Source organism: Pocillopora damicornis, chromosome 13 (assembly GCF_964200805.1).
Source record: "Pocillopora damicornis chromosome 13, jaPocDami1.2, whole genome shotgun sequence".
In the NCBI taxonomy this organism is placed as follows: domain Eukaryota; kingdom Metazoa; phylum Cnidaria; class Anthozoa; order Scleractinia; family Pocilloporidae; genus Pocillopora; species Pocillopora damicornis.
In genome coordinates this window covers 1,250,681-1,262,181 of record NC_142682.1, presented here as the reverse complement: position 1 = coordinate 1,262,181, position 11,501 = coordinate 1,250,681, and the positions used below count along the sequence as shown (strand labels likewise).

At 39.8% G+C, this 11,501-nt stretch overlaps 2 protein-coding genes across 2 annotated transcripts; both read left to right on the top strand.

Annotated features, from left to right (window-relative positions):
- Positions 1-265: 265 nt before the first annotated feature.
- On the top strand, positions 266-4,079 carry LOC113673172 (nematocyst expressed protein 6-like). The gene is made up of 9 exons (XM_027189546.2): positions 266-383; positions 564-662; positions 917-1,102; positions 1,560-1,677; positions 1,786-1,877; positions 2,016-2,099; positions 2,436-2,675; positions 3,441-3,560; positions 3,817-4,079. The coding sequence occupies exons 1-9, from the start codon at positions 302-304 to the stop codon at positions 3,939-3,941; spliced, it is 1,146 nt and encodes a 381-aa protein (XP_027045347.2). The 5' UTR covers positions 266-301; the 3' UTR covers positions 3,942-4,079.
- A 2,238-nt stretch (positions 4,080-6,317) lies between these two features.
- On the top strand, positions 6,318-10,937 carry LOC113673170 (zinc metalloproteinase dpy-31). The gene is made up of 9 exons (XM_027189544.2): positions 6,318-6,916; positions 7,049-7,168; positions 7,414-7,599; positions 8,018-8,135; positions 8,253-8,344; positions 8,948-9,031; positions 9,247-9,504; positions 10,266-10,385; positions 10,711-10,937. Exons 1-9 carry the CDS (start codon positions 6,688-6,690, stop codon positions 10,833-10,835), a joined length of 1,332 nt encoding a protein of 443 aa, XP_027045345.2. The 5' UTR covers positions 6,318-6,687; the 3' UTR covers positions 10,836-10,937.
- The last annotated feature ends 564 nt before the right edge of the window (positions 10,938-11,501 follow it).

The window sequence follows — 11,501 nt, the reverse complement described above, 5'->3', positions numbered from 1 at the left end:
TATGAGAGCATAAAAACACATAAATCTGTCCATCTTTTCTAAAGATCGGAAGTTGAATAATAATTTGACCTCTCCCGCCTCTGCTGATGACGAAGTTTAATGTTGTTATTACCAAATACGTAACCTGAATTCACATCAGCAGCTGAGGTGTCAGTTGACAACACCCACATTGAAAGATCATGTTTTATTAAAAAAAGATATATAAATAACCGAATCAACTTCGGAGAGTATCTCTCAGCAAGAGCATCCAACAGAGCGTACGAACAATTTTCAGTATAGGAGAAGTGACACAAGACTAACGATGTTTCGTATGATTCTACTGGCAGTTTTTCTGCAAATGAGTGAATGCATTTTAACACCAGATGGACTAATGCAACCTCCAGGTATGAAAATTTTTGAGTCAACTGCAAATTCCAATCGATGGATTTTTGAGTACTCCTCGGATCAAAGTCTTATATCCTATATTGGAGCATTTTGAGAGTTTTTGTAAGGTCAGCACAGTCGATTATTTCTATGTAAGGACTGCAAAGAAGTCAAAACTAAACGGCATCTCAATTTTTTAGCCCCAGGTCAACTGCAGGGAAATACCTCGACATCAAAAGGGGAAATTTCGGCCTTCCAAGCCATCGAACAGGCCAACAATGCTGTTGGAAACTTACGAAGTAAGCACTGATTTTTTTAGCTAGTTACTTACCTTCTTTACTCTTACCGTAATCCAATCTTATGAATGACGACATTCTTGTTGTTTCTTCAAAAAATATACTTTGTGCACAAAAGTAATTGAAAAAAAATATATATATATACGCTCTGTGACTGAGTTCGTAATTTGCAGGTTTACCGTTTATGTGAGCGTGTTCTGCGATTATAAATACGGTTTTCATTTATTAATTGATTTAATTTTTTTATACTTTTTGAGTGACGGACAGGAGTGGGCTTTTCTTGCACGAGGGAGATATCGAACTAACAGGCTGGCAACGGAAAATTCTCAAGAAGCAGAACTCAGGAGGACGACAGAAGCGCGGTGCTATGAGAAGTCTCGCTCGGCGGTGGATGGATTCAAACGGGCGTCCTTTGATTCCCTACTACATCGAGGGCAGTGTGGGTGAGTGTGAACGCATGAACAGAATGCAAAACTATGGGTACTCTAACTAAGCAAATTTTCTTTCCCCAAGCCACGCGTGATCAACCCTGAGGGACGTAGGTAGAGTTTTTAGCCAGGGGGTTAAGAGGGGGGGAGGGCGGAAAGGGGGTTACGACATTAGCCCCCTAATCTGAGATATGAATTAAGCAGATGCTCTCCGTGTATCTTACACCTTGCCCCTTTTCCCTTGTTTACGTCCTTACATTTCTCGTATCGGATGAAAGTACTTTCGCCTTTTTTCGTTTAGAAAAACGGAGAGCAATGTTAAATATATTAAATTCAGAAGAGATAATGGCGCGCGAATCATGGTCGTTTTGGGATGTGTGGAGAACTTACACTTTTCATGAACTTTTACACGCAATCTCGTCTTAACAGTAATGGTTTTAAAACATTAAGATGTGGATTTGTCTTGTTGCAGCCCATGCTCGCCGTGTTATAGATGCAGCCATCAGACAATGGATGAGTAAAGTTCCTTGCCTGAGGTTCGTTCGAAAAACAACTCATCGTAACTACATCAGCTTCTTTTCTGGAGGAGGGTAAGGAAGAAACTCAATTATCAGGAAGGCCAGGTCGCTTAAACAACGTCAAAAGCACTGTTTGACGTCAATTTTTCCATCTAACATTTGTGTTCTTTCATTTTACAGCTGCTATTCCATGGTGGGACGAGTTGGAGGAGGACAAAAGATTTCTATTGGACGTGGCTGTGATCACATTGGCGTGGTCGTTCATGAAATTGGTGAGTGAATAAGAAAAAAAGCTTAAGAAGTTTGATTTATTTGCTGCGGTAGTCTGGCAAGATTTGAACTTCAGAATTAATAAATCTTATATTTCATCTTCTTTCTAAAACTAACATTTGCTACGCATTTTCTTTTAGGACATGCTCTCGGGTTCTGGCACGAGCAATCCCGTCCCGATAGGGATCGTTACATCAACATTCACTGGAATAACATCCCAAGCGGTAAGTGAAATAAACCACTCGAAAGCCATATCAGCTTCATCATTTTCCCTTAAATAACCTAATATATCAAATGAAATATTTATGTAGGTATGTATCATCCCTATTAAAAGCGCATAAGACTTTGTGAAACTTTAGTGAGCCAGAACATGTTTCATCGTTATCCAAACTCAAATTGAAAGATTTGCATTGTTCAAATTATTATTCAATGTGAACCATAGGTTTTTTGATGAACTGAAGCTCCTAATACTTCAACACAATATTTCGAAAAAGAAGTCCAGCATACATCGTCAATTGTATACACATCAAGTAATTTTGAGTTCTATATTCCTTGTCCAGGATTCCGCTCCCAATTCAGGAAGATGTCGACAAGTGCCATTAACTCACGTGGAGTCTCGTATGATTACGACAGTGTGATGCATTACCACTCTAACGCGTTTGGCAATGGACGTATAACTATCACACGCAAAGATGGCAGCACCAAGCTGGGAAACACTCGAGGATTGAGCGCCAAGGATGTTCAACAAGCGAACCTGATGTACTGTAACGGACAACCAGTAACTGCAAGACCACCCACAGGTATTGCTGCGTTGTTTTTTTGTTTTGTTTTTTTTTTCCTCTGGCTATGTTTTTAACCTGGAAATATTCCTGATTCCACAAAGCAGCGAAATTTGAGATATCCGGGACCCTTTAGCCATCTGGCCCGGGTTGTTCAAAGCTGGGTTAAGATAACCCAGGGTTAGTGTGAAATTTGATTTTAGGTCTGAAAGTTTTAAGAGAAAGTTCAGTTAAAATCTTTTTGCTTGCAATTTCATCATTGGATTTCCTAAAAGTAATAGGGAAGATTTTTCCTTAAAAAGGATTTTTGAGCAAAGAAATAAAGAAACTTAGATTAAAATTTAACCCCAGGCTAGTGCTAATCGGCCTTTGAACAACTGGGCCCTGGTGCCCGCGTCATGATAACCAGCTTAATGTTTCCCTCTGGTACAACTTCATTCAAATCATCGGATATAATGGGTACAAAATTGGAATTTCATTTGGTGTCTTCTTAATTCAGAGCGTTCGCTTTACAATGTGTGAAATCTAGACAAGTTTTGCCTCTAAAAATCTGAAAATAATGTCTTGATTCCAATGCATGATTAATTATAATGTCTTGATTCCAATGCATGATTAATTATAATGTCTTGATTCCAATGCATTTCCTCAACTTATCACCCCACCAGCCTTTCCAAGAATTTTTTTGGTACTTCCCACTAATGTCATTCTGCAAGTGTCTGGTAAGCTGTTGCATCCTGTGGTCACAGATGTTTATTTCTAATCAAAGTGATTTGCTTTCATCAACAGGTTGTCGATACAAAGATAATAACCGCAACTGTCCATCTTGGAAGGCCAGGGGTTACTGCACACACACATATCAGGCGTATATGAGACGAAACTGCCAAAAAAGTTGCTTCTGCGGAACAAGTGAGTTAATTTTTTTACCTAACCTGTCCAGTTTATCAAATTTCACGAGTTCAGTCCGTATGTTGCTTATCATTTAATGATCATTACAAGTACTTTCAATTTGTAATTTTATGCGTGTATTTGTGTCAAATCATATCAACCTTGCTCTAATTTTTACAAATTTTTTTTTCATCTTAAGACTTAAGGATGATAGCATTCAATTGAATGAATGAGTGATCAATCTATTTATTGAATCAACCGTTGATTGTTTCCACAGACACCAACTGCGCTGACCTTCATCAAAACTGCCCAAATTGGAGAAGAAGAGGTTTCTGTCGTCGAAACTCACAGTACTACAACTACATGTCAACTAATTGTAAAAAATCCTGTGGCTTATGCTAAGAGCGCTTAGTTTTCAGTGCAAGAGTTATATTATAAACTAGTTTTTTTTTAAAGGAAAAATGTAAAACCGCTCGAAGCATTTTTTAATCCAATCTTAAGTTTTTAGGTGCATTAATAAAATGTGTATTCTTTAATAAATAATTTCTTTTCTCTCTTTTCTTTCCAAAGTAATAGTTAATAAATATTGATGAATTTTTGACGCTGCAAGGAAGAAATCAAGCAGCAGCTTGCTGGACATTAAAGTGACGTTCTGTTTACTTGTCTTTAAATATATTAAGCAAGCGCGAGCTGAACCCGAGGCAAGTGGGAGAATAGTGCGAGGATAGTTTGCGGAACTGGATGCACTCAAATGAAAGAGTCATTTTTTTTTAACGCGCAACTGAAAAATTTCCTTCATTTGTGTTGCGTTTTTCAGGTGAACTTAGGTAAGCGCGAGGCGCGCGTAACAGAATCGCGCCAGCAACGCATATCGATGGACGAGCGCAAGGAGTTGAGTAATTTTTTAGGCGCCAGTCCCTTTCCGTTCTCCAACTATATAGATCGTTTTCACGTGACGTCACAGAAATAATTTCCGCCATGTTGGTGCACATCCGAGTCACGTGTTTCAGTAAGAAATATATGCAAACAGAGTTCAAAGTTATAATTCTTCTCAGTTCACAGTCGAAAATTATGGCTTCCGAGGAAAAAAAAAATTCTTCGTCTGATCCTGACAATGTTGTTCAAATTCCACTGTCTGATTGATTACGCTAAAAAGCTGGATGGGAAAGTCAGCTACGTTAAGAAAATCTCGACGATTGGAATCGATCCTGCCTTGATAGAGGGGAAACACTTCGAACCTGACTGTCTTCCGCCGGTTGAATCGACAGATTTACTCTGTTATTTGGTTCTTGAGACCAGCTTTTACACACAAAAGCAATTTAAAGCCTTTCGCAGTCTGGAAGCTTACAATCAAATGGTTTCGGGGTTTGTTTACAACGTGCAAGGGCATATGGTCGCAAGCAAGTTTGTCGTGTTGGCGAAAGTGCGGCACTCTCAGCGGATGAACGAGGCCTTGATTCCAATCTGGATCATTACCGAGAAAGATGGAACAATAAACTGCGCGCATGGTCTTGGATACAACAAACACCAAGCCAACAGTCACGCACATGACAACAAACACCAAGCCAACAGTCACGCACATCACATCACATCATGCTCTGGCCATGAGATTGGACGGTCTATTGATGAAGACCTCAAAGCAGTCAATAATGACTGTAGTTTTGTTGCCAAAGGCAACTTGAAAGCATTGAGGCATGGTCTGCCATAAGTCCTCACGCTCTGGCCACCTTATGAGAAAGGCTAATCTAGCATCAAGGACGACCATCCATGCAGAGAATGTCCTTGAAACTGTTGCAATGGAAATACCAAAGCGGTAAGCAAGATCCTGCATTGGCATGTTCAGTTTAAGTTTCATTAAAGTGAGAACAAATTCTTGAAACTGTGACAAAGTTGGCGACTTTCTTACAACGAATTTCGAAACATACGGTAAAACTGTTTGCAGGACATCATAAGCAGGCAATCCAGTGTAAAATCTCACCTTCTCGTTGTCATTTGCGAAGTAAGCCTCATCGAATGGTGGTTTGGCAGTCGAGATGTGAAATAAATAATCGAACTCCTCAGTTTGAATAGCTGTCCCTATTTCAGTTTCCACTTCCATCGCTGAGTCCAAATTGAAAGAAATGTCACTGACCTTTTCCCCTGGTTCGCTAATTTTTTGTCGCTTGGCCTCGATTTCTTCCCTGAGCCGCTTTTCATTTTCTGCCGCAACACGCTTCATCTCACGATCTCTGACCCTCTCGTCTCGTTTCCCGGCAGCTTCTAGATCTGCTTGAAGCTTTTCTGCGGCATCACATTTATTATGGCCTAAATTCTGGGTTGGAATCCAATCTGGATTGTACTTATCCCACAGTTTTGCAGCTTTCCCTGAGATAAAATGTCTACCACAGACTCGTCCGTGCTCCAAAATGCTGTCCGTGAGGTCTTTTCGGCTGATGGCAGAAATCCATTTTTTCGCCTTTCCTCGCTAAGAATTCTTATTTCGTCGCCTTGATTCGTTACAACTGAAGGAATTCTTGCCATATAAACTCCTTTATCACGAACAGTTCGGGTTCCACAGCCAAAAATCGCACACAAAACCTTTTTTTAGAGCTCACGCGATACGAGTTCACTGTTTACATGTGCACCAATATGGCGGCCAATTGTAAAGTGGTCACGTGACTGAAAACGATCTATAGAAGCTCTTGAATGTTAAATAAATTCTCCTTGTCGTACCATAGGATATGATTAGAAAACAGTATGAAGAACATTTTTGTTGGGTTGTAAGGGGTCAAGGAGACTTCAGAAAAGGTCCTTGGGTTGGAAAGGTTTCAATGTATACAGTTGTTTTGCTGTTTCGACGTTTCGAATCATTTGCCACGTCTGACTTATGTCTGGGTACTCACATGCAGTGAACGTGATTTGTCTGTCAAATTGACAAGTCGGGGAGTACAGTGGGGTTTATATAAACATTTTTTAGACATTTTCGAGGTTTCTCGAGCACCGATGTTGTTATTTTTTTAAAGATATTTACTTTAAAGAGGTAAAACGCGCGTTTTGTCAACAAGCGCTGTGTTACAGGAGGTTTACGATATTCGCCACGTGCTACCGGATAATAATGACCAAGTTTGTCTTGGTCATACACAATGGAATGATGACAGAAAAGTGAGATATGACAGGACAGAAAAATATCCAACTGTGTTTTACCTGCGTAATAAAAATTGAAAATAAAATCATTTGTCACGTCTGCCACAACTTTGATGATACAGTGTCTAAGAAGATTAACGCTTGCTACAGTCTAAAGCTGACCGTTGCATATCAGTTAGACATGATATCCTTGTGGGTTTGTGCAGCTTTGCTTGTGGTAGCACAAGTTGAGGAATCGTCTGCAGCTCCCACTGGTAAAATTTCGCTTTTGCACTGCGCAGTTCAAATTCCGTTCTAGTTTTGGGAGTTTGTATTGAACAGTCGATAATTTCTATTGAATTATAGTGAAGAAAATAAAACTAATCATCAGCTGGAATTTTTGCTAGTCTCAGATCAGCTACAAGGGAATTCGTCGAAAGCAAATACCTCGACAGCAAGAGGGGAGTTCTCCGCCTCCGCCTTCCAAGCGATCGAACAGGCCAACAATGCAGAGGCAAACTTACGAAGTGAGCACTGATTTTTTTCATTAATTTATCACATTTTCAGATTTGCTTCATCCTTATGCTTTATCCAGTCTTATGAATGACGGCGTTATTGTTGTGGCTTAAAAAAATTTTGGCGTAATACGACAGTAAAAATCTGTGACCATGTTCATTACTTGTGGGTTTACTGTTCATGCAAGCGCACTGTGCGACTGAGTCGCTTGTCATTTATTCATTAATTGTTTTTATTATAATCAACATTATTCAAGTGTCAGACAGAAGCGGGCTTTTTTTACACGAGGGAGATATCGAACTAACAGAAAGCCAACGAAAAATGATCAAAACCCAGATCTCTAACGGACGACAGAAGCGCGCTACATTAAGAAGTCTTTCTAAGCGTTGGATGGATTCAAGCGGTCGTCCTTTGATTCCCTACTACATCGAGGGCAGTGTGGGTGAGTGAGTGCTTATAAAACTCTACAGTATCTAGTTTCTCTCAGCAGCAGTTTTTTCCCACGCCTGAATAACCGCAAACCTCACTTCTGCGACGCGGGCAAAGTTTCTGGAGTAGGGCGCAGTGGGGGGGGAGGACACTAGCGCCCGACTAAAATTTTCCCGATATTCTAGGTTATTATTACTGTATTGCATGTGGATCGAACTGACCTTGCGTTCCTCGTATCAGATAAAATAAGTTTGCGCTTTTTTTTATTTTGAAAAACGGAAAGATAAAGGAAGCAATATACATACATATTCAGTGAGAAGGGAGATCTGATGCGCAAATGATGAGTGATTTTTGCTTTAACTTTAACCCGCGATCTCGTCTGTACAGTGATGATTTTGAAGCATTAGGGTGTGGATTTTGACTTGTTGCAGCGCATGCCCGCGGTGTCATAGATCAAGCCATGAGACACTGGATGAGTAAAGTTCCTTGCCTGAGGTTCGTTCGAAGAACAACTCATCGTAACTACGTCAGTTTCTTTTTTGGAGGAGGGTAAGGACGCAGTCATTGTTTTTACGTCTACACTGTAGGCCAGGTTACCAATACATCTGCAGCGGGGCTCTTTGACGTCATCGCGCCGTCTAACATTTGTGTTATTTCACTAAAAAGCTGCTATTCCATGGTGGGACGAGTTGGAGGAAGACAAAAGATTTCCATTGGGCGGGGCTGTAATCAAATTGGCGTGGTTGTTCATGAAATTGGTAAGTGGTTGAGGAAAAAACTAATAAAATTTGAAACATTTGCTGCGCAATTCTGACAAAAAATTGGCTCGTTAACTTTATTTCCTTCAAGCCCTTTTTCATATTTACTTTTATTCTGATCGGATTTTAGGATTACTTTGGTTTTGGTTTTACGAGACTCGGAAAAAAGCTCTTTAGTGTATCTCGGAACCATTTGTAAGCCCTTCACGCCAAGATCTCACTAGTGACTCTCTTTACTGTCTGCCAGACAATTCTTATGACGTTAGTGCGGGGAATTTGGTATTGGATCAACTAGTAATTCCCCTGATTGATATTTTTCTTCATCGTAATATCTTGTCTGCTTGATTTATTATTGATATTGTGGGGAGAAATTATACGTTGGTCACTCATGGGTTAACTATGAAAATAGATGATGGAAATCATAGACATTTTTGAGCTCGGTCATCAAGCAGACACTTCTTATCACCAGCGCATAAATTCATTTCTTGCTAGTAGGGACGAGGGACAAGCAGTTACTCAATATTATGTTTATATATTAACATAATACCTCTTCTCACCCGAAGAAGCCTCCCAAAAATAATATTTGTTTTAATTACTTTTCAGGACATGCTCTCGGGTTCTGGCACGAGCAATCCCGTCCCGATAGGGATCGTTACGTCAACATTCTCTGGAATAACATCCCAAGCGGTAAGTAAATTAAGGCATGAAATCAAGTTGTCATTCCCGTCAATAGCGGGCAGAAACTCTTCCAAACCAGAGTAGCACAGGAATACAAAACAAACTTTGGCGAGAAGAAATGTCTCAAAAGATTGGGATTGTTTGAATTGTTATTCCATATCAAATAAAAACCAGCATATGGGTATATATTACCTTATCTTGATTCGTATATGTTTGTTCTCCAGGAGTCCGCTCCCAATTCACGAAGATGTCGACAAGTACCATTAACTCGCGCGGAATCTCGTATGATTACGACAGCGTGATGCATTACCACTCTACCGCGTTTGGTAATGGACGTATAACCATCACACGCAAAGATGGAAGCACCAGGCTGGGAAACAATCGAGGACTGAGTTACAAGGACATCCAACAGGCAAAATTGATGTACTGCCCCGGACAACCCACAAGAAGACCTGTTACTGCAAAACCAAGGCCACCCACGGGTAACCAACACGCCTCTGTTTCCTTTTTCCCCGGCAATTTTTTTAGCATGAAGTTTTTCCTGATTTTGCAATGTCCAGTGAAATCTGACACCTACCGGATCCGATCTGGTGCATGCGTTAAAATCACTAGCTTAGTGTTTCTCGCATCGTCTTAACGCTGTGACTCCCAGGAGTGATTGACATGTAACTTCTCCCCATAATATCTGTTCATTATCCAGAAAATAAGTGATGAGAATACTAAAATTTATTAGGCAGAAGCTGTTATGTTGATCTAATACCAAATTCTCATAACTACTTTACAGGGAAATGCGTAGCAGCTAGCGAGGAGAATTAACAATCAAATCTTAGGAGCGAAAGGGTTAAATGGGCACCTCACTGGGACTGCAGTTAGTGCCTTCTTGACACAAAACGTCCGCTTGATATAGGGCTAGCCCTACAAGTTTTGCCAAGAACGATTTTAAATGATGAACAACAACCAAAGTTCAAAAAAATCTCGGCACAGGCTCTATTTCAGAGGAAAAACCTCAAAGGAATAAACAGATCCGCAATTCCTTTCAAAGGAATATTTTGATTTAAGAACAATTTGAACTGTCGCGTTTAGCCAATAGTACCATTATGATCCTGTGCATTTTCCCAACTCACAACCTCACGAGTCCTCTTTACTCACTTCCCACTCACGTCACTCTGCTTGTATCTGTTATGTTGTTGTATACTGCAGTCACAGATGTTTCTAATACTGAGAGATCTGCTTTCATCAACAGGTTGTCGATATAAAGACAATAACCGAAACTGTCCATTTTGGAAATCCAGGGGTTACTGCACGCACACACATCGGACGTACATGAGACGAAACTGCCAAAAAAGTTGCTTCTGCGGAACAAGTTAGTTTCTCTTCACAAACTGTCCAGAATGAGACGTTAATGATCATTAGCAGTAATTTAACTGCACCTCATTGTAACTTTGTGTTTGTGTTGTTTAAATGATTGTAGCGACTCTGCTTTTGTTAGAAATTTATTCATTTATGAATTTTCATAAATAATAATAATAATGATAACAATAATGACAATATTCATGATATTTGATGATTAATTCAACGGCTTTTAATGGTCAGGGTCAATTAAATGAGTTATTTTATGCGCTGAAATGGTTAATTGATTTATTTATCTCTTAAATATAAATTTATTTGTTTCTTTTTTGTTTTCTCAGATACCAACTGCCGTGACCTTGAGCGACACTGCCCAGCTTGGAGACAGAGAGGTTACTGTCGGCGAAACTCGCAGTACTACACCTACATGTCAAAAAATTGTAAAAAATCCTGTGACTCCTGCTAAACCAGCTTAGTCTGCGAAGCTGGAAAAATGTGAAATCACTCTTAGGCAAATATTGTTGTAGCCACACGTTTTTCAATGCGTTAATAAATTGTTTATTCTCTATCTGATTTTTTCAATAAATAATACAAGGGTATCAAAGCCGGGAAGCTATTTCAAAAGCTTTCAAGTTATTACTACATACGCATTAGTTTACCGAGCAGAAACTGTCAGCTTCAAGTAAACTCCTTGAGACGTGTGCGTGTCTGACGCACGAATGGTGACAGGTCACCCACGCTAAACGTTACCGTGATTTGTCTGGATCTGGCAAAGTAACAAGCTGGGAAACATGGAAGGTTCAATCAGTGAGAATTCTTCATTCATTTTCTCGGGGTTCCTAGAAAAATAAAACGTTAGTTTTAGATGGTTATCATGACGAAAGCTGTTGAATCTGGAAGTTAATTTGAATATAAACCGAAGTCGGTGAAAAAGTGCGTTTCAGCAGACGCTGTCTTGCAGGAGTTTTCCAATATGCGTTACGTGCAACCGGATAATTATGACCACGACGGATTTGATCAGGTCAAAAGGTAAGGCAAAGTGAGATATGAGAGGGCAGAAAAATATCCAGCTGTGTTTTACCCTACGACATCCGAATCATTGAGCAATAAAAGTGTCTACGTAATAGGAATT

Excerpts from the sequence above, each read along its gene's own strand:
- LOC113673172 (XM_027189546.2), top strand. The coding sequence starts at position 302 with ATGTTTCGTATGATTCTACTGGCAGTTTTTCTGCAAATGAGTGAATGC. Across the intron at positions 1,678-1,785 it reads AGCTTCTTTTCTGGAGGAGG|CTGCTATTCCATGGTGGGAC; the intron begins GTAAGGAAGAAA and ends TTCATTTTACAG. Across the intron at positions 3,561-3,816 it reads AAGTTGCTTCTGCGGAACAA|ACACCAACTGCGCTGACCTT; the intron begins GTGAGTTAATTT and ends TTGTTTCCACAG.
- LOC113673170 (XM_027189544.2), top strand. The coding sequence starts at position 6,688 with ATGACAGGACAGAAAAATATCCAACTGTGTTTTACCTGCGTAATAAAA. Across the intron at positions 8,345-8,947 it reads CGTGGTTGTTCATGAAATTG|GACATGCTCTCGGGTTCTGG; the intron begins GTAAGTGGTTGA and ends ATTACTTTTCAG. Across the intron at positions 10,386-10,710 it reads AAGTTGCTTCTGCGGAACAA|ATACCAACTGCCGTGACCTT; the intron begins GTTAGTTTCTCT and ends TTGTTTTCTCAG.